The 26,221-nt window shown below is 46.4% G+C and overlaps 1 protein-coding gene across 4 annotated transcripts in view; it reads right to left on the reverse strand.

The window, feature by feature from the left end:
• HYDIN (HYDIN axonemal central pair apparatus protein) overlaps window positions 1-26,221 on the reverse strand; it is a 389,718-nt gene that overhangs the window by 184,666 nt on the left and 178,831 nt on the right. For 3 of the 4 annotated variants that reach the window (XM_075940644.1, XM_075940645.1, XM_075940646.1), the window contains 6 exons: window positions 25,081-25,304; window positions 22,219-22,286; window positions 14,702-14,937; window positions 11,270-11,370; window positions 9,411-9,546; window positions 2,546-2,710 (listed from right to left, as the gene is read on the reverse strand). In XM_075940644.1, the coding sequence (XP_075796759.1) occupies window positions 2,546-2,710; window positions 9,411-9,546; window positions 11,270-11,370; window positions 14,702-14,937; window positions 22,219-22,286; window positions 25,081-25,304 (930 nt within the window). Of the gene's footprint in view, window positions 1-2,545; window positions 2,711-9,410; window positions 9,547-11,269; window positions 11,371-12,206; window positions 12,830-14,701; window positions 14,938-22,218; window positions 22,287-25,080; window positions 25,305-26,221 lie in introns of those variants that run through there. The other variant, XM_075940647.1, reaches the window with a different exon arrangement.

A 26,221-nucleotide genomic window follows, 5' to 3' on the forward strand; every position in this document is an offset into this window, starting at 1 on the left:
TGCTCCGCGTCTTCCTGGTCTGCAGACCAGGGAGACGTGGAGCAGCTTTTCTTGCCGGGGAGTACACGGGCGGCGGGACCACGTGGTCCCGCAGCCCGTGTTCGTAACTGCGGATCCGACGTAAGTCGGATCTGCCTAAGTCAGGGACTGCCTGTACATCTTATGTCAGTCTGCAGGGAAGTGGTTAATATTTTTTTAAATGCTTCACTTAAACTATTTGCAAGTGTTTTTAGCCGCAGCACTTAACAGGCCATTGCTCACCAGGAAAAGGAGATAAAAGGAAAAGGAGGATGAGGGACAAGACATTGCTATGAAGGTCCTGCTGGCTCTGTTGATGGGGACAGTGTCACTTAGTTTAAATCCTTTGGAAATGAAATCTGTCCTCTGGCAGTCAGCTGCAGTACTGAATGACCACCAATTTTGATAGTAGTCAGCTGCAAAATTGTTCCCGGTGACAGGCAGGCTGCAGGTAAATCTCTGGCTGTACTGAACCAGCTCCCTAATATGTAGGAGTCCTTGCAGCAAATTTAAACTGCAAGTAAAATACAAGGCAATACAGCCCTGGAGGGCTGGCATAGCTAGGAGCAGCTGCAAAAGACTGCCCTCTGAGGGTATGTCTACACTACCCCGCTAGTTCGAACTAGCGGGGTAATGTATGCATACCGAACTTGCTAATGAAGCCCGGGATTTGAATTTCCCGGGCTTCATTAGCACAAAGCCGGCGCCGCCATTTTTAAAAGCCGGCTAGTGCGAACCCCGTGCCGCGCGGCTACACGCGGCACGGGCTAGATAGTTCAAACTACGTAGCCATTCCGAACTATCTGTACGCCTCGTGGAACGGCTAGTGCGGAATGGCTACGTAGTTCGAACTATCTAGCCCGTGCCGCGTGTAGCCGCGCGGCACGGGGTTCGCACTAGCCGGCTTTTAAAAATGGCGGCGCCGGCTTTGTGCTAATGAAGCCCGGGAAATTCAAATCCCGGGCTTCATTAGCAAGTTCAGTATGCATACATTACCCCGCTAGTTCGAACTAGCGGGGTAGTGTAGACATACCCTGAGAAGGGCAAGAGCAGATTCAAGCTGCTGGGCATTATTACCCCACGCTCTTCTTTCTGTGTCACTGAACTACATTTAGAGTGACTCCACTGACCTCAGAGTGGCATCAGTGCAAGAGAGAGCAAGGTAAGGTCCACAAATCTGACACCAACCATCAGTGGAGTGCTTAGCACACTGCTCACAATGGTCCACTAGTGGGGAAAACTTAGGTTAAAGATGCAGGGCAGAGCTTGGAGAAAATTCAAACCTGAGGCAGTCTGAGTCACAAGACATGCAAGTGTGTACTGTGTGTATGCATGGCGAGCGGTCTATCAGCACAATTCAGACGTTTGCTGCATTTGAGAGAAAGCCAAATGCTGGGCATTAAACTCCAGCTTAACGGGTACACATGAGTTAACTGAAGTGCTATTAGTTTTCCCTCAGAAACTGTTAAGATCCCACAATTCACAGCACTCATGAGGATAGGGTCTGACATATTAATTCACCCCATTAAAGAGAAGCTAACGCTGAAAGTACATGCCATTAATCCAAGGTAAAATCTTTACAAGCTCACCATTGTCTGAAAAATACACCAGCCACTAAAAGGTTGGGAAATTCTATCTGGGAGAAGCCTCCACCCTTCCTTTGGTTAATGTGTCTTATCTTTACAAACCGCTTCTTTGGCTAACTTCAGCCTGGATGGCAAAACTCACCTTCCTCCATTGAGCAAGTCTCTAGCCATTAGTCCACATGTTCCAATGCCAGGAAGAGGGCTGTAGACCTAAGTTCAGACTTTCAGTGCCGTCCAGGGGAGTCAGCTGCACCACTTCCCTTCACTTTAAGGAAAGCCCACATCCTCTGGACTGCTTTGAAAACGTCAGCCTTCCTTTTGGTTAATGGCTGATTAAGCTTCCATCAATCCTTTAGTACCCTAGCTCATGCACATCGATGCTGACAGCCCATTCTGGCATGGTTATTCTCTTCCCCCACTCCCACACCACACACACTCACCCAGGCCCCAGGCAGGAAGGCTCCCTGGAGGTGGGGAAGGGGGGCATGCCCTGTGTCTCCCTCCCCTGCTCCCTTGGCAGGCAGACACAGCAGCCAGACTGCTGCCAAGGCTGCGCTCTACAGCCAGGCTGAGCAAGCAAGGGAGAACACCCCAAGCAGAACTGCTCACCTGCAGGAAGGGCAGGACCCCAACACTGGCAGAGCCTGGGTATCACAGGCTGTTACAGCTCGCCAACTATGCCTACCTCCTCATTACTGGTATGAGACGGTCAAGTAACTTCAAATTGTCTGACTTCTAGTGTCAGTGAGAGGGTATCACAGTAACAATTAACACTGTCATGACCTGAGTTTGCAGCTTTTGAATTCACCAGAAAAGTCCCTGCAAAGAGCTAAAGCGTCTGAATCTGAGCATGCTGTGTACACCACCGAAAGAGCACAGGACCCCTCACTCCAGAGAGCACCGTTTCAAACACACGGCATATTCTGCCATCAGAGGCTCACCAGGGGTGATTCTTTACTCCCAAACATGGCTATGGAAGCCACAGTGTCCTGCTGTCCAGTCATCTGGGCTGCCAGTGTTAAAGGGATCTCCACCGTGTCATGAGGCTGAATAATGCCACAAGGCCTGGGGCTGGAATACAGCACAGAGGGCTTCTCCTCGTCCTCCTGTGGCGAGACATAACCAGAACATTGTCTTCTTTGGAAACTTTCCATTCCTTGACATTTATACAAATACAATTAATGCATAGTTTGAAAGAGACAAGTGCAGAGCGCTGGATTCAAAGGGGGAAGAGCTGCCACAAGGCCTATGCCGAGGACTGATGTGGGATTGAAGCGATGCACAGACAAGTGTGGAATTTCACTCAGAGGTAGATGATAAAACATGCTGAAGGAGCTCTTTTCTAACAAGGAGGGTGTGATGGCATGTTGGGATCCCCCGCCTCCTGCACCCCCGAAATGGCACGAACAGACTCCGCCAGCCAGTAGAATAGAGGTGGTTTATTGCTTCTCCAGTATACAGCACAGCACAGATGTCATCAGGTTCCAGGGCAGGCCTAGGATGCCTCAGCCCCCCTTGATATGGGGGAGGGGGTCTCGGCTTCTAAACCCCCTAGCCTGTTGCTGAGGCTGCTTCCTCCATGCTCCCAGACAGAAACGAAACTAACTCTCCTCCAGCCCTGCCCCCCAGCCAGGAGCGTCATTCCACCTTCCTTTGTTTCTCCCCATGGGGGGTAGCTGGTCGGACAGGTTTGGAACCCCCTTTGCATAATGACCAGACAGCAGAGGTCACCACAGCCCTAGCAAGGTACCCCCACTACGTCACAGAGGGTAATTAACCATTGGAACAGCTCACCCCTGGATTCTCCAGCACCTGCAGTCTTTAAATCAAGACTGGGTCTCTTTCTAAGTGGACAGGGGGCTGCAGACAGGGGAGTTTGAGAGGGACTGCAAGAGATCCCACCACTGAACAGGCTACCTGGTGAGAGTGAGTACTCGCTTTTGGTGTTAGTGAGTTTGCTCGACTGTCTGAATTTTGTTTCTTGAATTCTGAATCTGATTTCAGGTGACTGAAGTTTCAGTTTCAGCTGCTGTGGCAGTTGGGACTGAGTGCCTGACCCTTTGTTCCCTCAATTGCTCTCTTGATTGCATCTGGTCAGCCTTCCCCTGTGTGACTCACGAGGGGGCAGGCCTGGCCTAGGCAAGCAGGCTTTAAAAGCCAGAGGCAGAGCGACCAGGGAGCGAAAGCAGACAGGGGGCTGCAGACAGGGGAGTTTGAGAGGGAGTTTGACAGAGGGAGGCCTATGATGGTCAGGAAGACCCGCAATACCTGTGTCAGCTCTGCTCCTGTCTCCTCCACCTGTGCCTGTAGCCAGACAGAGCACCTGAGCATGGATGCCTCTACCCAGATCCGTGTGTAGTTTTGCAGGGACTGTGGCTTGCAAGTCCCACTTACTGATATCCAGACTGGGGAGATCATCCAATGCGAAAGGTGCCTGCTGGTGGAATCTCTCTGGCAGCAGGTGGGAGAGCTTTAGGAGGAGGTGGCTAGGTTGAGGAGCACTCGAATCCACGAGCAGTTCCTGGATCGTGTTGATGAGGAGACAGCTGAGGTAGCTGTCCCAGTACACAGGACTGCGGCCACACCACTGGTTGAGGAGGAGATGGCTCAGGGTGGACACTGGCAGCTGGTTACTTCTGGTAGCAGGCAGTGCTCCACCCCTGCTCCGAACCCTCCCACTGTGGTACTAGGAAACCATTATGCCCTTCTTTATACAGGAGATAAGGAATCACCCCCTACAACAGAGGAGGAGAAGCCTTGTACCCCCAAGGCTGGGAGGTCTGCTGCCACCACTGGGAATAGGAAACATAGGGTAGTGGTGGTCAGAGACTCTCTTCTGAGGGGGATGGAGGTGCCCATCTGTCGCCCTAACATTTCATCTCGGGACGTGCTGTCTGCCGGGGGCCCGTATCCGAGATGTTACAGAGGCATTGTCGAGGATTATCCGCCCTCTGACTACTACCCCACGCTACTCATCCATGTGGGCACAAATGATGCTGCAAGGTGTGACACTGAGCACATCAAGAGTGACTACAGGGCTCTGGGAGTACGGGTGAAGGAGTGTGGAGCGCAGGTGGTATTCTCTTCGATCCTTCCTGTCAAAGATAGGGGCCCAGGCAGAGACAGGTGCATCCTGGAGGTGAACGCCTGGCTGCAAAGATGGTGTCGCCAGGAGGACTTTGGCTTCCTCGACCATGAGATACTATTCCAGGAAGGACTGCAGGGCAGAGATGGCGTTCACCTTTCGAGGAGGGGGAAGACCCTATTTGGACACAGACTGGCTAACGTAGTGAGGAGGGCTTTAAACTAGGTTCGATGAGGACAGGTGAGCAAAGCCCATGAGTAAGTGGAGAACATGGAGATCTGGGAGATGGGTCGGAAATGGGAGGGAGCATGGGCTATAATGGCAGAGAGAAAGGAGGGTCAGGGCAAAAATGTGAGGCAAGGTCAAATCAGTATCTTAGATGCCTATATACAAATGCGAGAAGTATGGGAAACAAGCAGGAAGAACTGGAAGTGCTAATAAATAAGTACAATTATGACACTGTTGGCATCACAGAAACTTGGTGGGATAATACACACTATTGGAATGTTTCTATAGAAGGGTGATGTCATGCTAGGAGTCTACTACAGGCCACCTACCCAGGTGGAAGAAGTGGACGAGGCTTTTTTTAAAACAACTAACAAAATCATCCAAAGCCCAAGATTTGGTGGTGACGGGGGACTTCAGCTATCCAGATATATGTTGGGAAAATAACACAGCAGGGCACAGACTATCCAATAAGTTCTTGGGCTGCATTGGAGACAACTTTTTATTTCAGAAGGTTGAAAAAGCTACCGGGGGGAAGCTGAACTAGATTTGATCCTAACAAATAGGGAGGAAGTGGTTGAGAATTTGAAAGTGGAAGGCAGCTTGGGAGAAAGTGATCATGAAATCATAGGCTATATCTGCACTGGCATGATCTTGCGTAAGAACTCTTTTGCGTGCAAAAAGTTCTTGTGCAAAAACTCTTCCAGAAGAGAGCATCTACACTGGCATGTGCTTTTGCGCAAGAGCATCCATGCCAGTGTAGATGCTCTCTTGCGCAAGAAAGCTCTTATGGCCATTTTAACCATAGGGCTTTCTTATGCAAGTAATTCATGTTGCCTGTCTATGCTGGCCTCTTGTGCAAGAACAGTTGCGCAAGAGGGCTTATTCCTGAGCGGGAGCGTCATAGTTCTTGTGCATGAAGCACTGATTTCACACATTAGAACGCCAGTGTTCTTGCGCAAGAACTCGTGGCCAGTATAGACAGACCACTTTTGTGCAAGATCGTGCCAACGTAGACACAGCCACAGAGTTAACAATTCTAAGAAAGGGTAGAAGGGAGAACAGCAAAATAGAGACAATGGATTTCAGGAAGTCGGATTTTGGTAAGCTCAGAAAGCTGATAGGTAAGGTCCCATGGGAATCAAGACTGAGGGGAAAAACAACTGAGGAGAGTTGGCAGTTTTTCAAAGGGACATTGTTAAGGGCCCAAAAGCAAGCTATTCCGCTGCATAGGAAAGATAGAAAATATGGCAAAAGACCTCCTTGGCTTAACCACGAGATCTTGCATGATCTAAAAATAAAAAAGGACTCCTATAAAGAATGGAAAGTAGGACGAATTACAAAGAATGAAGATAGGCAAACAACACAGGAATGCAGGGGCAAGATTAAAAAGGCAAAGGCACAAAATGAGCTCAAACTAACTACAGGCATAAAGGGAAACAAGACGACTTTTTATAAATACATTAGAAGCAAGAGGAAGACCAAGGACAGGGTAGGTAGACCCACTGGTCAGTGAGGAGGGAGAAACAACAACAGGAAATTTGGAAATAGCAGAGATGCTTAATGACTTCTTTTTTTCGGTCTTCACTGAGAAGTCAAGGAATGCCTAACAGTGTATGCTAGTGGGAAGGGGATAGGTTTAGAAGATAAAATAAAAAAAGAAAAGTTAAAAATCACCTAGAAAAGTTAGATGCCTGCAAGTCACCAGGGCCTGATGAAATGCATCCTAGAATACTCAAGGAGCTGATAGAGGTGGTATCTGAGCCTCTAGCTATCATCTCTGGAAAATCATGGGAGACAGGAGAGATTCCAGAAGACTGGAAAGGGCAAATATAGTGCCCATTTATAAAAAGGGAAATTAGAACAGCCCAGGAAACTACAGACCAGTTAGTTTAACTTCTGTGCCAGGGAAGATAATGGAGCAAGTAATTAAAGAAATCATCTGTAAACAGGTGGCAAGGTGATAGGGAACAGCCAGCATGGATTTGTAAAGAACAAATCATGTCAAACCAATCTGATAGAGTTCTTTAATAGGATAACAAGTCATATGGATAAGGGAGAAGCAGTGGATGTGGTATACCTAGACTTTAGTAAGGCGTTTGATACGGTCTTGCATGATATTCTTATCAATAAACTAGGCAAATACAACTTAGATGGGGCTACTATAAGATGGGTGCATAACTGGCTGGAGAACCGTACTCAGAGAGTAGTTACTAATGGTTCACAATCCTGCGGGAAAGATATAACAAGTGGGGTTCCGCAGGGGTCTGTTTTGGGACCGGCTCTGTTCAATATCTTCATCGACCATTTAGATAATGGCATAGAAGGTACGCTTATTAAGTTTGCAGATGATACCAAGCTGGGAGGGGTTGTGACTAATCTGGAGGATAGGGTCATAGTTCAAAATGACCTGGACAAATTGGAGAAATGGTCTGAGGTAAATAGGATGAAGTTTAATAAAGACAAATACAAAGTACTCCACTTAGGAAGGAACAAATCAGTTTCACACATACAGAATAGGAAGCGACTGTCTAGGAAGAAGTACGGCAGAAAGGGATCTAGGGGTTAGAGTGGACCACAAGCTGAATATGAGTCATCATTGTGATGCTGTTGCAAAAAAAGCAAACATGATTCTGGGCTGCATTAACAGGTGTGTTGTGAGCAAGACACGAGAAGCCATTCTTCTGTTCTACTCTGCGCTGATTAGGCCTCAGTTGGAGTCTTGTGTCTGGTGCTGGGCACCACATTTCAAGAAAGATGTGGAGAAATTGGAGGGGGTCCAGAGAAGAGCAACAAGAATGATTAAAGGTCTAGAGAACATGAGCTATAGAGGAGGGCTGCAGGAATTGGGTTTGTTTAGTTTGGAAAAGAGAAGATTGAGAGGGGACATGATAGCAGTTTTCAGGTATCTAAAAAGGTGTCATAAGGAGGAGGGAGAAAACGTGTTCATCTTGGCCTCTGAGGATAGAACATGAAGCAATGGGCTTAAACTGCAGCAAGGGAGGTTTAGGTTGGACATTAGGAAAAAGTTCCTAACTGTCTGGGTGGTTAAACACTGGAATAAATTGCCCAAGGAGATTGTGGAATCCCCATCTCTGGAGAGATTTGGTCCTGCTATGAGGGCAGGGGACTGGACTCGATGACCTCTCGAGGTCCCCTCCAGTCCTAGTATTCTATGATTCTGTGATTCTAAGGGACCTGCTCTTGGCTCTACAGAAATCATAGGTATGAGTCAGGAATTACTGGACGTGATTATCTTGCCTGGGTTACAATAGGCCCTTCTGACCTTCAGCTGCCTAGGCCTTTCCAGGACATAGTACAGTCATTTACTTGCTCAAGGCATCACCTAAAGGCAACCAAGCCAGCCAGAGATTGAATGCCAGGAGTGCCTGTTCCAAGCATCTTTAGGCTTCCTTAGTTACTCAAAGCAATGAGAGAAAACAGTGGCTGTGTTGGCTGGTGCCCCCAAATATGGAATAGTGTCTATGTCTGCCCGATGGATATAGCTGAAAGAGGAGGGAAAGACATCATTTTCAATTGTGTGAGGGTATTTCAAGCAACAGAGAATATCAAATCACATACAATGGGGGGTACTTTTACTGGCATGTACATGTGAGACAGCAAGAAAAGCAACTCTCCCCTTCAGCTCCTTCCGGGTTCCGCTGCTCTCAGGAGAGATGTCTCCCAGAGATTTTCACCTTAGGACCAAGGCAGCAGTTCCATCTGGGGCTCTCTGTGGGGCTCACCAATGGAGCGCCCAGGAATATATGCTGAGTCAGTGTACCTTCCAGGCACTCTCGCCCCAGCTCTTCCTTGGCTGGCTCCAGTCCTCCTGTGGCATATGGATTTGTGAGGCCGAAATGCCCACATGCCAGTTACCTTTCTGTTGCCAGACTGCAGCCTGACTTTCGCCAGCAGTGAAATGGAACCCTGGCTTGCATGGTCTGCTTACTTTGACAATCTTGTGGACCAGTGCAAGTTAACACCGACCCCCCACTTTCTAACCAATGAATGCCCAATGCGTAACTATACCACCACCAGATCAGCAGCTGCACCTCTTCAACCCATCTTACTGCTGAGTCATCAACAGAGCTCACAGAAGGCTTTGAATTGTTCCCCCTTCCTCTTGTAAAATGGGTTACACCATGAAATGTCAGGGCATGCCATACAGACACCAGCCATGGATCAGTCAATGGCTTTCTTCGGGTTCCTCTTGTGAACTACAGCCTCTCTCAGAAAGAGACCCTTGCTGTTTATAGTGTATTGTGTGAATCACTCCTGCTCTCGGTGCTGTGGGACCCTCCCCTTTAAGAACTTTGTAAGTGCTCACCTGCAAGCGAGTTCCAAAGAAGAGAACTTAAACATTCTCATATCCAGAGCAAGGGAGGCTAGAAACACCACCCCCACAGTATCAGAGCTGGGAAAACCCTTCTATTCGCAGAGAGCCCCATAGAAATGGGTGAAAAGCAGCAGAAAGGGAGGATGAGATGACAAACCTGAGGGAGAACTCCATAGCATCCTGGAAGCTCAGTGTCATTCATTAGCATCACCATCTGCTGGTATGGGAACTTCAGGAAACACCGTCCAAACGTCACCACAGGATTAACCACACGCAGAGGAGGAACAACACACCTAGCCCCCCAAAACACCAAGAAAATATAGTATGTGTTTATTCCCAGATTATGATGAAATGGAGCGTAACATATTTGTCATTGTCACAAAGAGGCTGTTTACCCATGCAGTCATTAATCATCTTAACATTCTTTTTATTCACTTCTTAATCAACAACCACTGGTTAAGGATACATGGAGAACCTGCTCTGGGTTTTTACTCCACAGTGCTCTGTTAATCCTGGCAAGCAGTCAAACAGGGCACAATTTCTCAGAGTGGGATCCAGCTGGCATCCTGAGCTATCTTAGCCTGGATGATTTGTACTGGTTGGTTTGTATTTTCTGTGTTTTCAGCATGGAAGGAATGTGCAGCTAAAGCCTTCTGCCAAATCTGTGTTCATGTGAATTAACTCTTATACGGGCCCAGGACTATCAGATTTTGTGGGGCTCCCTAGGCTCTGGTGTAGGGCCACAATGAGAGGTTCAGTGTGCAGGAAGGGGCTGTGGGTTTGGGCAGGAAGGTGGGTGCTGGAAAGGTGAGGGCTCTAACAAGGGGTGTGGTCCCTAGGATAGGGCTGGCAATGAGGCATTTGGGGTGCCTCAGAAGGGTGAAGGCTCCAAGCTGAGGCCAAGGGGTCTGGAGTGCAGGAGCTATGGGTGAGGAGTCTGGAAGGGAGTTAGGGTGTGGGAGGGGACTCAGCGCTGGAACAGGGGGTTGGGGTTCAGGGCACTTACCTGGCACATCTCTAGCTCCCCTTTGGTGGTGGGAAGGAACAGGTGACTCCAGGCCTGCAGGCACCATCCCCTGTAGCTCCCATTGGACAGAATTCTCAGCCAATGGGAGTAGTGAGGGTGGAGCCTCCAGGCAAATGCAGCTCCCCCGCCTCCCCACGCAAGGAAGGGCTAGCCCAGAACACAGGGTTTTTAGGGGCTGCAACCCATAAGTCCCAGGCTGAGGGGACTCCATCCCCCACCCCCTTAGCCCAAGTCCCTTGGCTGCAGTCCCTAAAGTTCATAGTGACTTCAAAGGGAGTAGTACTAAGCCAGTATCAAGGTCTTTTAAAACTGCCCTCAATCTATATATATACACAATTATACATGCAGGGCCAAATGTAACTGCACTGAAGTCAAACAAGTTAAAGTCCTACACTATCTGACCCAGGAAAAATGTTCCATGGCTCAAATTTGTGATGGCGAATAACTTAAACTAGAGGAAAGCAGATGAAGCTGAGTTCAATCTATACAGCAAAGAATAATACTCCTTCATTGCTGTCTTTTGTTTAGTTCTAGCTATAATTCATTTGGTCTTAAACTCTTCACTATTAATCAACGTGCTAATTGTCTGAAATTAGCTCTCCCCCTTCCCCCCAATTGTGCTGACATCTATGCCTCAGATGTCTTCATGCCAAACAGATTTTTCATTGCAGGAAGTGAATACAGCCTCTCTCCGAGTTACGAACCAAACACTTGGCCATAACTCGATCCATTCGTAACTCAGACCCCACTGAGTTACACGCAACTGCGCTGTTTGTAAGCGCAGGTCGCGTTCATAACTCGGGGACCGCCTTTATGACCGCTCCATGGGAGCTTTGGTCGTAAGCGTGAATGGTCGTAACTTAACCATTCGCAACTCGGGGAGCAGCTGTACACTGCTTTTGTCAAAACCTGTGTTAAGTACAGTACTCAGGGTGAAATGAATGGCAATCAGGGACAAGGGAGGAATGCTTGCAAGGGTGTATCAATACCTTGCTGTGATTAGAAGTGCCAGTACTTCCTCTCCAATACCAGCCACATCCACCACCAATGCCAGTTCATATTTCTTCACAGTGTTGGAACAGAAGGTCACCTAGAGCAGGAAAAGGAGAACAAATATTTATTTTCAAAAGCGTTCTCTCAGATGGGGTGCTCATTCAGCAACTTCTTCCCTTTTGTAGGACTTCTGGAACTTGGAGATCATTTGCTGGACAAGGTCTCTGTTGAGTAAGGTTGCACTGTTCAATAGGTCTCAGATGAGGATCTTTGAACCACCACTGGTCCAGGAACCATTTTCTGGTGGATCATTAAGGAAACATTTTAAGAAAAAACTATAAGGGATTAGGAAATCTAGGACCAGAGATGGACTCCAGGATCTTTTTTATTATTATTAATAATACAAAGGGATCCACAGAATGGAAAAATGGGGAAATGGTGACTTCACCAATGCAAATAATTTTTCATTTCCCGAAGGAAGATAACTTTAAATGATAATGGATGTCCATGATGGCTTAGAAAGCAGCAGTTCAACAAGCTCTACAGCTTGGTACTGAGCACTCAAAGGCGTCTGTAGGGATGGTCTTTCTAAATTTGTTGTCACTGAGAATGAAAAGGAGCCAAGAGTCGCCCTGGCCACCTTTGTGTTTTAGCAAACACACCATCATCTAGAATCCTTCCATACTTGTGTGTGCATCAGAGATGACACTGTTGCTTGTTTTCTCTGATTTATTTTAGCCACTACTCTGTAAAAAGGAGTGTGTCTCTGCTTTGGTCTATCTGGAGATGAGTTCACAGTTGAATGAGAAGTTAAAATTCCCAAAGAGTTCGGACATATTGCAAAATAGAAAATGTAACTGTGAAGACACCTATATTTGTTAATTTCTTACATTAGATAGCACAATAACAAACCCAAAAGGCCAAAAACATAACCTGTCCTGTCCTATGCAGGTGGAGGACTAATGTCCGCTCCCACACAGCAGCCATGCTAGCTAGAGCTGTGGAATGGCTATGACAGCTGTATATGTTCCATGTCACAATGGCCCATGGTCTGCTGGCTCAGGGATGTGACCAGTCCCATGCACTGCAAGGGGTATGAATTAAAAATCAAGTGTGCTGAAGTCTGCATCTCCCATCCTCTAGGAGCATTATGCCCTCCCAAAGAGCACAGCTCAGGACCTTTCCCCCTCTTCCCTTGGTGGGTGTGTGATGGCTCTTTCTGAACATCCCAGCATTCACTGACTAAAGGGTTAAACTCAGGTAGCTAAAGGGTGTTGGCAGGGACCCAGGACAGCCAATGGGAGAAGCTGTTGAGATTTGAATGGGAAGATATACCTGTCTGCTGTTTTTCTTTGTGGGAGTTTTAAACCAGGAGTTGGGGGAACAAGATGAATTGAACCAGGCAGAACTACCATGCCTCCAAAGAATACTGGGCATGGAAATGGACTGGACCTTGAAGCATGGATTGTATGTAGATAGTGAAATGCCTATTCAGAAGTGATCCGGTTATTTTCTGTGTTATGTTGTTTGGTTAAACTTCTCTGTGCTAAATCCATGTGCCCCCTCTTCTCCCCCCCCCCCCCCCCACACACATTGTACCTTAAGCTGTATCCCAGGGATGGAATTTTTCTCTGTGTTTCTAAATTGTTCTTTTCTCAGTTGCTTTAAAACATCTAGCAACCAAGTATGCTTTATCAAGTATAACTTTTTTTTTAATACAGTCATCTTTTTAAAAGTGGTGATTTGATTCTTGTGTCCTAGTAGGTAATAGGAGGTCTGCGTATGCATGCCTAAGACTGAGAGGTCAGCTATCAGAGATTACAATTTGTTTTCTCTTTTTATTCAAGCTTTCTTGTTTTAGAAGCGCTTGAGGTATCCTCCTGGAAGAAGTTCCTAGTGCTTCTGCCTGGATTCAAGAAGAAAGGGGTTTTTCACTTGGTGGTGGCAGCCTATCTCCCAAGGCCAGAAATTCTGTGATCTTGGAAGTTTTTAAGCAGAAGCCTATAGAGGAAAGGTATTTTTAAGGTCTCTTGAAGATTCCCACCTTCTGCACTCAGAGTGCCAGAGTGGAGAACAGCCTTGACAGTGAGTCTAATGCTTAACGCAATGACTTTGGCCTAAAGCTTCATCTCTAGGTTCACTTACAGCAGGTGGCCCCTTGAGGCAAAGTTACATTTGGACAAACTCTGAATTGAGATACCAGGCCAAATACAAGTTTAATACCACCAGGTGCAACCCCACCGACCTGAATGCGTTCATTTACCAAGGCTGAATTTGCCCCTAAGTGAATACTTAGGCTATTTGTATAACCAAGTTAAGAATCAAGGAACCGCACAGGATTATCTTCTCCAAACATCCATGCTAAAGCATAAATAGGATTCTGCTTCGTAACCCATACCAGGATCCATACACAAGAGGAAATCGCTGTGCCAGAGTTCGTCTTTGCTTGATACCTCCTTCTGATAAAAATACCTTGATTTTTAAGCTAATGTTACAGATATGGTAGCAATCCATCCAATATATCGTTTTTTAACTGTAGCTAAATATGAAAGATAATTGTACTACATTTTGGCTATGAGTTGAAATGCAAGCCAAACACTACACATTGTCTCTAGAATGAGGTAGAACTTTGGTTTTCAGTGTTACATGACTAAATATCAGTTACACAAATGGAAACAGTCATTTTTATGATGCTTCTAGCTGCTTTAGCCTCGTAGCAAGATTTAAAAGATTCCCTTTAACCCAGGTCTCCTGAATACATGTAAATTAAATACATTCATTGTGGTTTTAAAATCAAGGCACCAAATTTAGCTCTCAGTTACACAAGTGTAAATCCAGAGGAAGTCTACTTGAATAGGGCTATTCTAAATTTACAATGGATAACTGACAACAAAATCTGGCCCCAAAGCTGCTGGGATCATTAATGGGTACCCTAACTTTCAATGTCCCTTCTCCCGGAGATTACAGCATGTAATGAGACTTAGTGGGAGAGCAAATGTGAGGAGAAAGACTGTGAACTATTTTTGGTGATAAAGAATCATAGGGTTGGAAGAGACCTCAAGGAGGTCATCAAGTCCAAACCCCTGCCCAAAGCAGGACAAATCCTAACAAAACAAAACAGAAATTACTTTTTAACTACTATTTTCCATCCTAATTCTTCTTCCTCTCAGAGTTCAATGGCTCTAAGAAGTTCTCTAAACCCACATCTGGAAACTCATTAATATGTGGCTACTGAGATTGAAATTCATAATCTGGACCTTGCAGTTTCAGAAGCCAAACTGCACCACTTTGAGTGCTCCCACAACAGGGGTTATGAAAAGCTCTTGGATGACTGACATTACAATCAACCCAACAATGACAGAAGCCTTGTTTTAGCTCTGAAAACCATCAGCCTGTCCTGTTCAACTGTAGTTTGACATACACTGTACCTGAATATCCAGGAGTCCTTGCGAGCGGATGGTACCACTACAGGGTGTTATGGTAAATTCTTTTGGCTTGTCATTTCCCTGGGCTCTGTTTCTCCACGATGTTCTTGTGATGTCCAGGATCTGAACAAAACTGGTAACACTTGGATCCCCAGGTCCATCTCCAGGAATGCGAAGGTTGAATGTCATGGGGACCAAAGATGTGTTACTAAGGCAACATGATAAGGTCTGAGGAAACCCTATAAAAGAATGTCAGTTTATGCAGGAATTATTCATTGTTTTCTAATGTGAACATTTCAAAATGATAAAAACTATGCTTGGAATTTAGCTCTTTTCACACCAAAACACAGTTAATTGAGAAGCTAAGTAAGTAATTAATCTTCACTTGGTCTCCTTGTAAACTGATCACGCAGATTGATTCCATGGGAATACTAATTTACCATTCTTGATTACCAAACGTAGGAAGATTTTCATCACAGCTTTAGTTGGGAAAAGTCCTCTCTAACTAGCATTGACAGTTATTCATTTATGAACCTGCATCCAGACAGAGCATGATGGGCATATTAGAGTAAGACCCAATTTCTGCCTCCTTTGTTCATGCTGAACTGGGTTTTATCCCAAGATTTTCAATACACAAATAAAACACAGCACATGGTACTACTCACCAAGGGTGTGTCTAGACTACATGCCTCCTTCGACGGAGGCATGTAGATTAGCCAGATCGGAAGAGGGAAATGAAGCCGCGATTAAAATAATCGCGGCTTCATTTAAATTTAAATGGCTGCCCCGATCTGCCGATCAGCTGTTTGTCGGCAGATCGGGGGAGTCTGGACGCGATGCCCCGACAAAGAAGCCTTTCTTCATCGACACAGGTAAACCTGGTTTCACGAGGCTTACCTGTGTCGATGAAGAAAGGCTTCTTTGTCGGGGCATCGCGTCCAGACTCCCCCGATCTGCCGACAAACAGCTGATCGGCAGATCGGGGCAGCCATTTAAATTTAAATGAAGCCGCGATTATTTTAATCGCGGCTTCATTTCCCTCTTCCGATCTGGCTAATCTACATGCCTCCGTCGAAGGAGGCATGTAGTCTAGACACACCCCAAGAGAAAAAGTAGCAAAATGATGACACTGGGAACTACAGCACCATGGAAAAATCCTTCCACTGCAAGCTTCTTCTTATCTGAGGCTTTGTCTACTCTTCTAAAATGAAAGCACAGCTGTCGCAGTGCCCCGCAGCAGCATTTTAAGTGAAAGAGTGGCTATGGCAGGCGTGCTAGGAAAGAGCTCTCCCAGCACTTTGTGTAAATCACCTCCACAAAGGGAGTAGCGAAGAGTGCTGGGAATGCAGCTCCCAGTGCTGGAGTCCAGTTCACAGTGCTGTAACTTGCTGCACTCAGGGGAAGGGATGCTTTTTTACACCACTGAGCCAGAAAGTTAGGGTATCTCTAGACTGCATCCCTCTGTCGACAGAGGGATGCAGATTAGGCAGGTCGACATTGCAAATGAAGTGGGGATTTAAATATCCCGTGCTTAATTTGCATAAAAATGGCCACCATTTTTGCCGACTCAGCACTTTGTCAGCAAAAAGCAGCAGTCTAGAAGGGGATCTGTCAAGAAAGAAAGCCTTTTTTGACAGATCCTGTAAACCTCCTTCCAGAAGGCATAAGGGATCTGTCGAAAAAGGCTTTCTTTCTCCACAGATCCCCCTCTAGACAGCCGCTTTTTGCCGACAAAGTGCCGAGTCGGCAAAACGTGGTGGCCATTTTTATGCAAATTAGGTGCAGGATATTTAAATCTGTGCCTCATTTGCAATGTTGAACTGCCTAATCTGCATCCCTCTGCCAACAGAGGGATGCAGTCTAGACATACCCTTAGAGCTCAGTCATGCACTAACATAGACTTGCCCTAAGTCAGAGTCCTGTTCTCAGCAGATGAAATGGTGAAACTTCAGTCAGCTTCACTAGAAGCAGGAATGAATCATTAGTGACAAATATGAGCAAAGCTGCTGCACTCCTGCTACCTACTGAAAAATGCTGCTGCCCCAAGGCACATCCAAGTCTGAACACTGCTTTTCCCGACGAGGGCGTATTGGAAGTCTGGCTACCCTGAATCACATTGTCAAGGAACGCACTTTAAACTCCCCAGTTACTGACTTGCAAGTTGCCATTTTTAGGCAAAAAGAGACTGCAATGTTAAGCTGGATTTCATATGCAAAGTTGACACTGGCAGAAGAGATTTTAATAGAAACATGGACTGGCTCTCTCATTTCTCCTTCAGGTACTCTGACCTTCTCATCACTGTTGGAGTGAAGCAATATCCACACTAATGTAATTAGCACTGATGTTACACTCCCATCTTTGTATCCCTGTCTTTTTTTCCTCTTTAAGCATCTGAAGAAGTGAGTTTTATCTGATGAAAGCTTATGCCCTAATCCATTTGTTGGACTTTAAGATGCCACCAGACTCACTACTTTTTCTGAAAGAGACTAATATAGCTCTCTGAATATCTGGACAGATTGCATACATTTCCATGTGCTTTGTCACAATTAAAGCAAAAGGGACTAAGGTTGGTTCTTGTAGATTTTTCACTGTTAAATCAGACACTCATGGGATTGCTTCTTCATCATAAGTGATTTTTACAGCTCTTGCAGTCACATGGACTGTAAGTGCTAACTCAACTAGGGGTGCCAGCTAGGGAGGCTGCAGCCCCCTCCCCCCTTTGGCAGTGATTTCAAAGGCTTGGGACTCAGGCCACTGTCACAGCCACAGTAGCAGCAGTGGTGGGTGGGAGCCGCAGACTCCTTTGAATCACTAGGCCCAGGGGCAACTGCCCGTGTGTCCCCCCCACCCCAAGCAGGCCTGCTCACAGCTCGTGCCCCTGGGGCAGAGAGTCGGTTTTGTTTACAAACAGAAACCTGGTGATTAGGATAATAAAGGGCTGGTAATTAAATGAAGAATCTGGAACCGCTTAGAGGAAGACAAGAGTCCCTTTGTGACGGCGCGTTGGGGGTTCCCCGTCTCCTGCACCCCGAAATGGCACAAACAGACTGCACCAGCCGGTGGAATAGAGGACGTTTATTGCCTCTCCAGGATACAGCACAGCACAGATGTAATCTGGTCACAGAGCTGGGCTAGGATGCCTCAGGCCCCCTTGAGATGGGGGAGACTGGGCCCCTAAACTCCAGCCCCTTTCCTTAGGCTATCTCCTCCATGCTCCCAGACAGCAACTAACCCACACTCTTCCAGCCCTGCCCCCCAGCCAGGGCAGCATCCACCTTCCTTTGTTCCTCTCCATGGGGGTGTCTGGTTCAACAGGTTTGGCATCACCTTTGCATAGTGAGGTTTTCCCTGCTGGGTCTTGCTCCAGACAGCAGAGGTCACCACTGCCCAGCAAGTACCCCCACTACGTCACACCCTTGTATGAGTGGGGTTGAAGAAAGAAGGCAGGGGATTCTGAAGAAATACAGTTAAGCTCTGAGCCAAGTTTACATTCAGAGAAGAGGGATATGGGAGGAAAATAAGTGAAAAGAAGGGACCAAAACCCAAGGAAGGGCTAGTAGCGGTTTAGAAAAATTCCCACTCTATCTGTGGAACTTACGTGTACCCATGACCATAATATCTGAGTGCCTCACATCACAGCTTCTTCCCATTGTACAGATGGGTCACTGAGGCTATGTCTACACTGCACATTAATTTTGAAATAAGTTATTCCGGAAAGAACGGTTACTTACCTTGTAACTGTTGTTCTTCGAGATGTATTGCTCATGTCCATTCCATGAAGGTGTGTACGCAAAGTGCGGACGCGTCATTGGAGATTTTTTTTCCCTCAGCAGTACCCGTCGGGCCAGCAGGGAGCCTCCTGGAGTGGCGCCGTATGGCAGCCGATATATACCCCTGCTGGCCCTCCATCCTCTCAGTTCCTTCTTACTGGAGTACTCCGAAGAAGGGGAGGCGGGTGGGATTGGAATGGGCATGAGCAACACATCTCGAAGAACAAGAGTTACCGTTCTAACCTTCCACCGCCCTGCCCAGGACAGCATCCTCCCTGGCCTGATGTGACAGCGCGTAGTGGTTGGCAAGGTGTGGTCGGAGGACCAAGTGACGGCCCTGCAGATGTCCAGGATTGGGACCTGGCCCATGAAGGCCATGGAGGAAGCCATCGCCCTCATAGAGTGCACTGTGAGGGGGGGCTGGGACCCCTGCTAGAGCGTAGCACTCCCTGATACATGCAGTGATCCAGCAAGATATTCTCTGTGTCGAGACTGGTTGACCTCTTAAGCGTTCCGCAATCGCCACAAAAAGCTGTGGCAATTTGCAGAAGGGCTTGGTCTTTTCTAAATAAAAGGCCAAGGCCTTCCTGATGTACAAGGTGTTTTAGGCCCTCAGACAGGGCCCCATTACCAGGTACAAATAACCATCCACAGCCTCTCTCAGCTTTACTGGGTTTGGAACCCATGCCCCTTGTCTAGCAAGTGCTACTTAGTTTATGGCGAATCCCTCTGGCATAAAACAGTTCCACTATTCCACTGTCCTTGATTCGCATAATCAGGGTAACAACACGTTATCCCCCTGCCTCAATAACAGAGAGACTGGGGATCCTACAGTGGCCAAAGTGACCATTTGGGCTGCTGTGAGCACATACTAGGCGGGGTGGATATGCCTATGCAAATGAGATCAGCCCCTGAAGTCTTTTTGCACCACTCGCCACAATTCACCACCAGATGTCAGAATAGAGCTTATCCTGACCTTGCTTAAACTATAAACTCATGTTCAAAAGCTTCAGAGGGATTGCCAAGTCAGTCTGTAACAGGAAAAACGTAACAAACAACAAATAAACTCGGAAAGGATTTCCAGATAGAAACTTCCATCAGAAACACTCTTTCCCACCTTCATTTGGCCAAGAAATTGCTCACTTTCCTCTCTGCGATAACTCTCACTCCATAATTTCATGCTATAGCACACATTATTAGGGATAATCTTGAAGTCCACTTGGCAGATAGTTCAAAACACACCTACTCGTTGGCTAGGCAGGCTGGTGACTATATACATCACCTATAAGGTGCACTGGGCTGTCACGTTCACTTTTAGATGAAATTCAGGGTAACCGTATCTAACAACAGCCCTCTAAATGGGTTATGCTCCAATTATCACATTCTGGCTCTTCTTTACCTTCCATTATGACAATTATACTTGGTAAGAATGTTCTGATACTTCTGTAGTTTTCAGAACATGCACAAAACAGCAAGTAGAGTGTTAACTCAGGAGAGCACACAGAACTGGGCTGCTTGCTCGGCCAGCTAAACCTGTGAAGAAATGCACATCACCCACTCTCCAACTACAAGTATTAGATGAAATAAAGTATGGAAAGAAACAACTTGGAGAAGCAGATGTCATTTCTCCAAGTCCTACAGTCATAAATTCCTATCTCAGGCCTCACCTATGGAAATCTGTGGATTGAACTAGAAGGTAGGAGCTCAGTTTCGAGGATACAAGTATACTATCTAGAACCCCCAAACTGGCTGAAGTCACTAGACAATGGTAATAGTTAACCGTATATTTTAAAAGGAACAAGGACAGAGCCTCATTAATGAAATCAGATTAAAGGAAATGAAACTCGCATTACCTAATTGTTTTTCCACCTATTTCTTTTTTTTTTCCAATATGAACTGTCTAGAGTCATTTTATCTTTTTATTCAAAAGGAAACATGAGTAAAGGACAGTATGGTGACGCATGGAAAGGAGAAAGTGCTCAGGAACAGTAATTAATTTTCTTAAAGAATCCATGAAAAGCATGAAAACAGAGGCATACTAAGCAAGAATGATACTATGACTTCAATTAATCCACAATTGATTTCACATTTAGACTTTAGATCCTCTCTGTGAACAGACTTTTGTACGGCTGAGATGGAAACTCAGATTAAATGATCTGCATTTCAATGGAGATGTTCCAAATGCAGGAGAATGTGTCAGCTCTGCCCTGCTTTCAATGGAGAACAAACCAGAATCTTGGACTATCAACACCTACCCCAGAGCTACTGAATGGATACATTAGCTGGTAAGAGATAATGAGATGTCCATACAGAGTGAATAACTTCTCCATCAAAGGACAGTGGAATAAGTGATTTCTTTGCCTGGGATATCAAATAATTGCCCAGGACAGGTACAGGTGAGTTATATGACTAACTCCTTTTCCTGAGAAGTACAGAGAGCAGTTAACTTCACCTGTCCATCCCTTTCTCCTTCAGCAACAAGACCCTTTCTAGTTATGCTGCTGCCAAAGCCTATTTTAAAAAACAAAAACAAAAGAAAAGAAAACCCACCAAAAACCGACTAAGCACTCATGGACACTGTACAACATTGACACTGGCTATCATGGCAGCTTCCTCCTATTTGACATCTCTAAATGGGAAATGAAATACAAAGAGCTCATGATACTACTTACCATAAAACTCCGATGGTGAACATTCTATAATGCATAATATAACTCCTAGTGTTCTCTCCCCATTCAAAAACTTTTAAAAGGCCCTAAACCCCTCCCCCTCCTTTCCCATGGTGCTGAAGGTTCCTGTCATTCCTGATGAAGTCCAACACACTTTTCAAGAAACTTAGTCTCATAAACATGCACATTTGTGATTAAGAGCTGCTCAAATGCTGCGTGGGAGATTTCGATCCTTCTAGGTGCAGTGATTGGGATTGTCTCCCTGGTACTTTGATTCATTAGCAAATAGCTCCCCATGTTGTTTCCAATGCAATATTGTCCATTATGTATTTATTTGACAAATGGCCTGACTCTCTGAAACAAAGCTTGTGTCAGTACCCAAAAGCCTTATGCAAAGGCTCTCATGCAGTGGAGGCTCTCACACTACATGTTGAACCTCTCTAGTCCGGGACACTCTGCTCTGGCAGCATATGGGGTTGTTGAACCACAGAGTCCCTGGACCAAAGAACTCCAGGATGCAGAAAGGAACCCCTGTGGCCCCAGGGCTGGCTGCGGAGTCCTGGTGGACCCGGGGCAGTGGAGCTTAACAGCCCCAAGGCAGTGGAGGCCTGGCAGGCCTAGGGCTGACTCCAGAGCCTGGTGTCTTCAAGGTGGCAGCAGAGCCAGGAGCCCAGTGGCAGGGGAGCCCGGCAATCTGCAGACAGATCCCAGGAGAGCCCAGAGTCCATCAGCAGAGGGGCCGACTTCCCCGGTACAGCAAACTCCCACCTTCGGGTACCGAGGTGCCAAACCAGGGAAGTTCCCACCTGAGCTGGGGCAGGTGACCCTCGGCACCTCTTGGGCCACAGTACCTGTGCCACATAGCACCCCTGCCATTGCAAGCAGCCCTAAGAGCCGCCTGTAGTGCGTGGCACTTCAATGGCAATTTAAAGGTCTCCAGGCTTCAAGTGCTGCTGCTGCCACAACAACTGAAGCAGGGGCCAGAGCCTCAGGCCCTTGAATCACCGGGCCCAAGGGCAGTTGTCCCCCTTGTCGGCAGGCCTGGACCTCACTATCAGCAACTAAGGAAAATATTACTCACCAAAGGAGACGTCCCCGAATCGCAGGGATGGTACATTGAAATGAAATGTTGGTCCAATGACACAGCCCCTGGGAGGGAAAGGCATGGGCGGAGTAAGTGTCACTCTGGTTTGTAAGGAAGAGTCCAAAGCGGTGCAGCTGGGGGGATGTTGGTCTTAGATTCACCAGTATCAAATGATAAGAACAAACTCAACACACCTCCCACCTCTGCTTAGCAAGGCATCGGTGTGGAAGCTGGGCAGCCTAGCTAAAATAATGGATACATGCAGCCGAGGAAGGCTGACTCCATTTAGTCCTGTTTATCAATCTGACTGGTTAAGTCAAAGTCTTTCTGCAAAGGAGGGAAGCTGGGATCGAGGGAAATAATTTGGAAAGTCAGGTTTCCATCCCACCCTCGGCAAGGACATGGAGTATAACAGTTTCCCTTGCGCATGCCCATTTGGAAGTGCTAGGGACAAGTGCCGGAGCCCCTAAAACTCCATCCAGCGATGCTATTGTAGCTAAGCTTCCAGACCATAGCTTCACTGGCTCGATGCTTTTCAAAATGCCAGCAATGGTTCTGGGTCTTCTTGTGAGAAATAAGGTTTGCCTTTCACTTGATGAATACAGACCCACACGGCCAACTGATTTGCAAGATTCTGATACATCAAGACACCTGTCAGTGAGCTAGCACTAAAGAACATGGTGCTTGTACTGGAATGGTGGCAGAAATATGCCCACTAGCCACATACACACTGGCTGACAATTAAAACAATGACCAATGCAGCACTGAATTATGCTGCCAGCAATCTGAACTGTTCTGATGCCAGCTCATTTTCCTACTTCTCCCTTCCTTCTCTCTCAGCCCCTTTTTTCATGGACATTTGCAGACTCCACTGAAACTAGTGACTGGAGCAGCACAAGCTAGATAAGTGCTTCCTGCCTAGTGCAAAGAACTGACAGCTCTGCCTTTCCATACTGAATAAAGAACCAGAGCTCTTGCACTGAGCCGTCACAGCTGCTTCTCAGGATTGTGACTGCAGCCAAGCTATGTTTGCTGCCATCGAAAGGAAATGATAGGGTGGCTTCCGCTGTCCTGTTGGGAGGATATTTACAAATTGTGTGTATAGTGCACACAATTCCGATACCCACTTCACCCATCTACTGAGCTGGAGGAGAGGTCCAGGAATTTGCAGGTCGGCTCCCAGCAGAGGAGATATGGGTGCTTTGTGGATAGGGTAGATTTTAAGCAGAACTAGTTTCAGTTACCAGTCCTGGAAGACAAGCAGTCGGTCCCATCTTTCGGACGTCTCGGTTCAGAATCAAGTGTTCAGTTCACAGGAAGCAGTTTTGTCTATGAATAGACTCTAACCAGAGACCACAGCAGACAGCAAACTCACCCGCTACTTGCAGAGGTCCCTCTGCAAGAACCACTGCCTCTATACACAATCTTGCATAACAAAAACTTAAACCTCTGCTATATTCCCAAGACTGACCACTTGCTCAGGAGCTAAGAAAAAGAACTGGGAAGACTGTGTAACAACGTTCCCTGCTGACACCTGCTGGAACACCACAGAGGAAAGCTATTTCTAAAATGCCCGATTGTGGATTCTACCAGGAAATTACCAAACACCAAGCTGACCATGCAAGGGGGGGAATTATTTTTCTTTAGGTTCTTTACATCTCTGACTGAATGAGTTAAACTCTGTATGCTTCACAGAAGCTCTGGACACAATGCCATAGCTAACCCTAGCCCCCCACTCCTCTTTTAGTGCTATCTGCAAATGTAATTATCTTATAAATGCATGTTTCTCTGGTTGAGGTTTATGGATCACAGCACTTGCTATGCTAAGCACAGAAAATACCATAATCATGTCCAGTGCTAGAGCACAGAAGATGTTACTGTGCTTTTATATGACGTATTAAAAGACTTCTGGTCACAGGCACAGACCAGGCTAAAGCCCACTGCAACACTGGTAACTGCCAGAACTTCTGGTTTCCCTGGCTGCAGGTCCAGTCCTTCACATCATCTTCATGTAGCTCAATGGGGGCCGAAGCACTCAACACACTGAGAGATCAGGTTATCTGTTATTTCTCTCTCTGCAATAAAGCCCACCTAAGTGCAGGTTGCTCAAGAACTGGAAATTTACTCCTTTGACAGCCAAGCAGGCTTGAGATGACATGACTCTGAGCAGTATCTTTTGTTATGACCCTGAGGACTAAAGATTTAAGGTCCTCCATCTCCTAGCCGGCCCAGATCTACAGCTGTGGCACCATGCACTTCCAAACCTTACCACTATTAGAAATCTAAGAGTTCCCAGTTCTTCCTGTATTTCCCGTACAACCTACCCTGAATGAGCAATTACACTGAAAGCACCCTTTTTGGAGCTCTGCATAAGGCAGATTATGGTCTCAGAAGGGTGTTATCATGTTGAAGAAGTCTATGCAAACAGACTATTCTGAAATCAAAAATAATGATTGGCCTAATTGTAAGGAAGCTCCAGTTACGGCTGGTTTACCGGGGACCAGTAACTTCCTGGTTACAAGCAGAAAATGTAAGAGAATAGGATCCTTGCTTGAAGAAACTTTTGTCCTCTCACGAAGCATTGTGTTTGCCATGTGAATGCCGCACACCGTCGGGAGATAATGGAGGCTAAATGGCTAGAGCAGAGGATAAAGTATCATGGGATCTATTCGTGGCTCTGCCACTGGTTCCTTACGATGTGACCTTGGATAAATCTCTGCTCTTCTCCTTGGCTCCAGCTGTAAAATAAGGATTCATACTCTACCACACAAGGGAGCTGCCAGGATCGAGACTGTCCTAAAATGAAAGATACTTAAAAAATGCAAATTATTAATGAATACTCATTATAGCCCATCTTACCTAATAGTTAAATTCACAGGCTCAGGGGCTCCATTCACACTGAATTTAAACTCCTCTGTGAATTTCCCCAGGATGGTGGAACAGAAGGAGATCTGGATGGCTTGATGTCCACCTGGCAGAATGATGCCCTCTTTTGGATCCAGGATAAAACAGGCGCCCAGTGCAGTAGATGGAGGGATCAAGTTAAAGAGGGCATCAATGGCTCCTTTATTAGACAGGACTGCCTGCAGCAGAAAAAGGGAAGGAATGGAAACATACAAGGAATCTCTCACAGATTGAATTGACTTATTTTCTAATTAAATGATTAACATCTGAAAAGGAGAGAAGAAGTGACAAGACCTTGCTTGTTGGAAGCTAAGGAAAATACTGCACTCAATTAAAATGGCAGTAGTTCCAAATAAGTCAAGGGTATTGCTCTGAATTTACAACAGCACCACCGAGAGCAGAATATCCTCCCTGTTAACTGAATTTGCAGTACAAAAAAAATCTGTGCTTTTGGAAAATTCTCCAAGAGCAGCAGAGAACAATTACGTTATTCGGCAGAAGCATCATATAACATCATGCTCCCAATGATCCTAATCCTGCAACATTCTGAATGCGTTCCACTCCCTTGTGGCCAGTAAGCTGAAGGCACCTTGCAGAGTCGAGTAATCTGCGTTATCATATTGATAATGTTCATACTTCTAGTCTAGAACTGGGAGCATAAAACAGATTGTGAGATAGACTGATAGGCAGGCAGGCAGACAGACAATCCTTGTATGTATCAAATGGTCTTTATCCCTCCTTTGAAAAGCACTTTGGGTCCTCAGATGAAAGTTTCTATAGCACAGAAATGCTCCTCTCCATGGAAATCTTTCGTAAAAGGTGAAAGATTTCATAAGAAAATGTTCTTATACAAAAGTATTGGTTCAATACAGACCTTTTAGGGATGTCAAGCAATTAAAAAATTTAATTGCGATTAATTGCGTGCAACTCCCCTTTGAAACGCCGCAGCAGTGATTCAATGGAGCAGCACTGCATGGAGCCCGGGGTCAGCTGGAGTCCCCAGCTGACCCCAGGCTCCATGCAGTGCAGCCCCTTGGAAGCGCCGCTGTGGTGTTCCCAAGGGTCAGTGCAAGGCGGAGCCTGGGACCAGCTGGAA

This window comes from Pelodiscus sinensis, chromosome 12 (genome assembly GCF_049634645.1).
Source record: "Pelodiscus sinensis isolate JC-2024 chromosome 12, ASM4963464v1, whole genome shotgun sequence".
Taxonomy (NCBI): Eukaryota; Metazoa; Chordata; order Testudines; family Trionychidae; genus Pelodiscus; species Pelodiscus sinensis.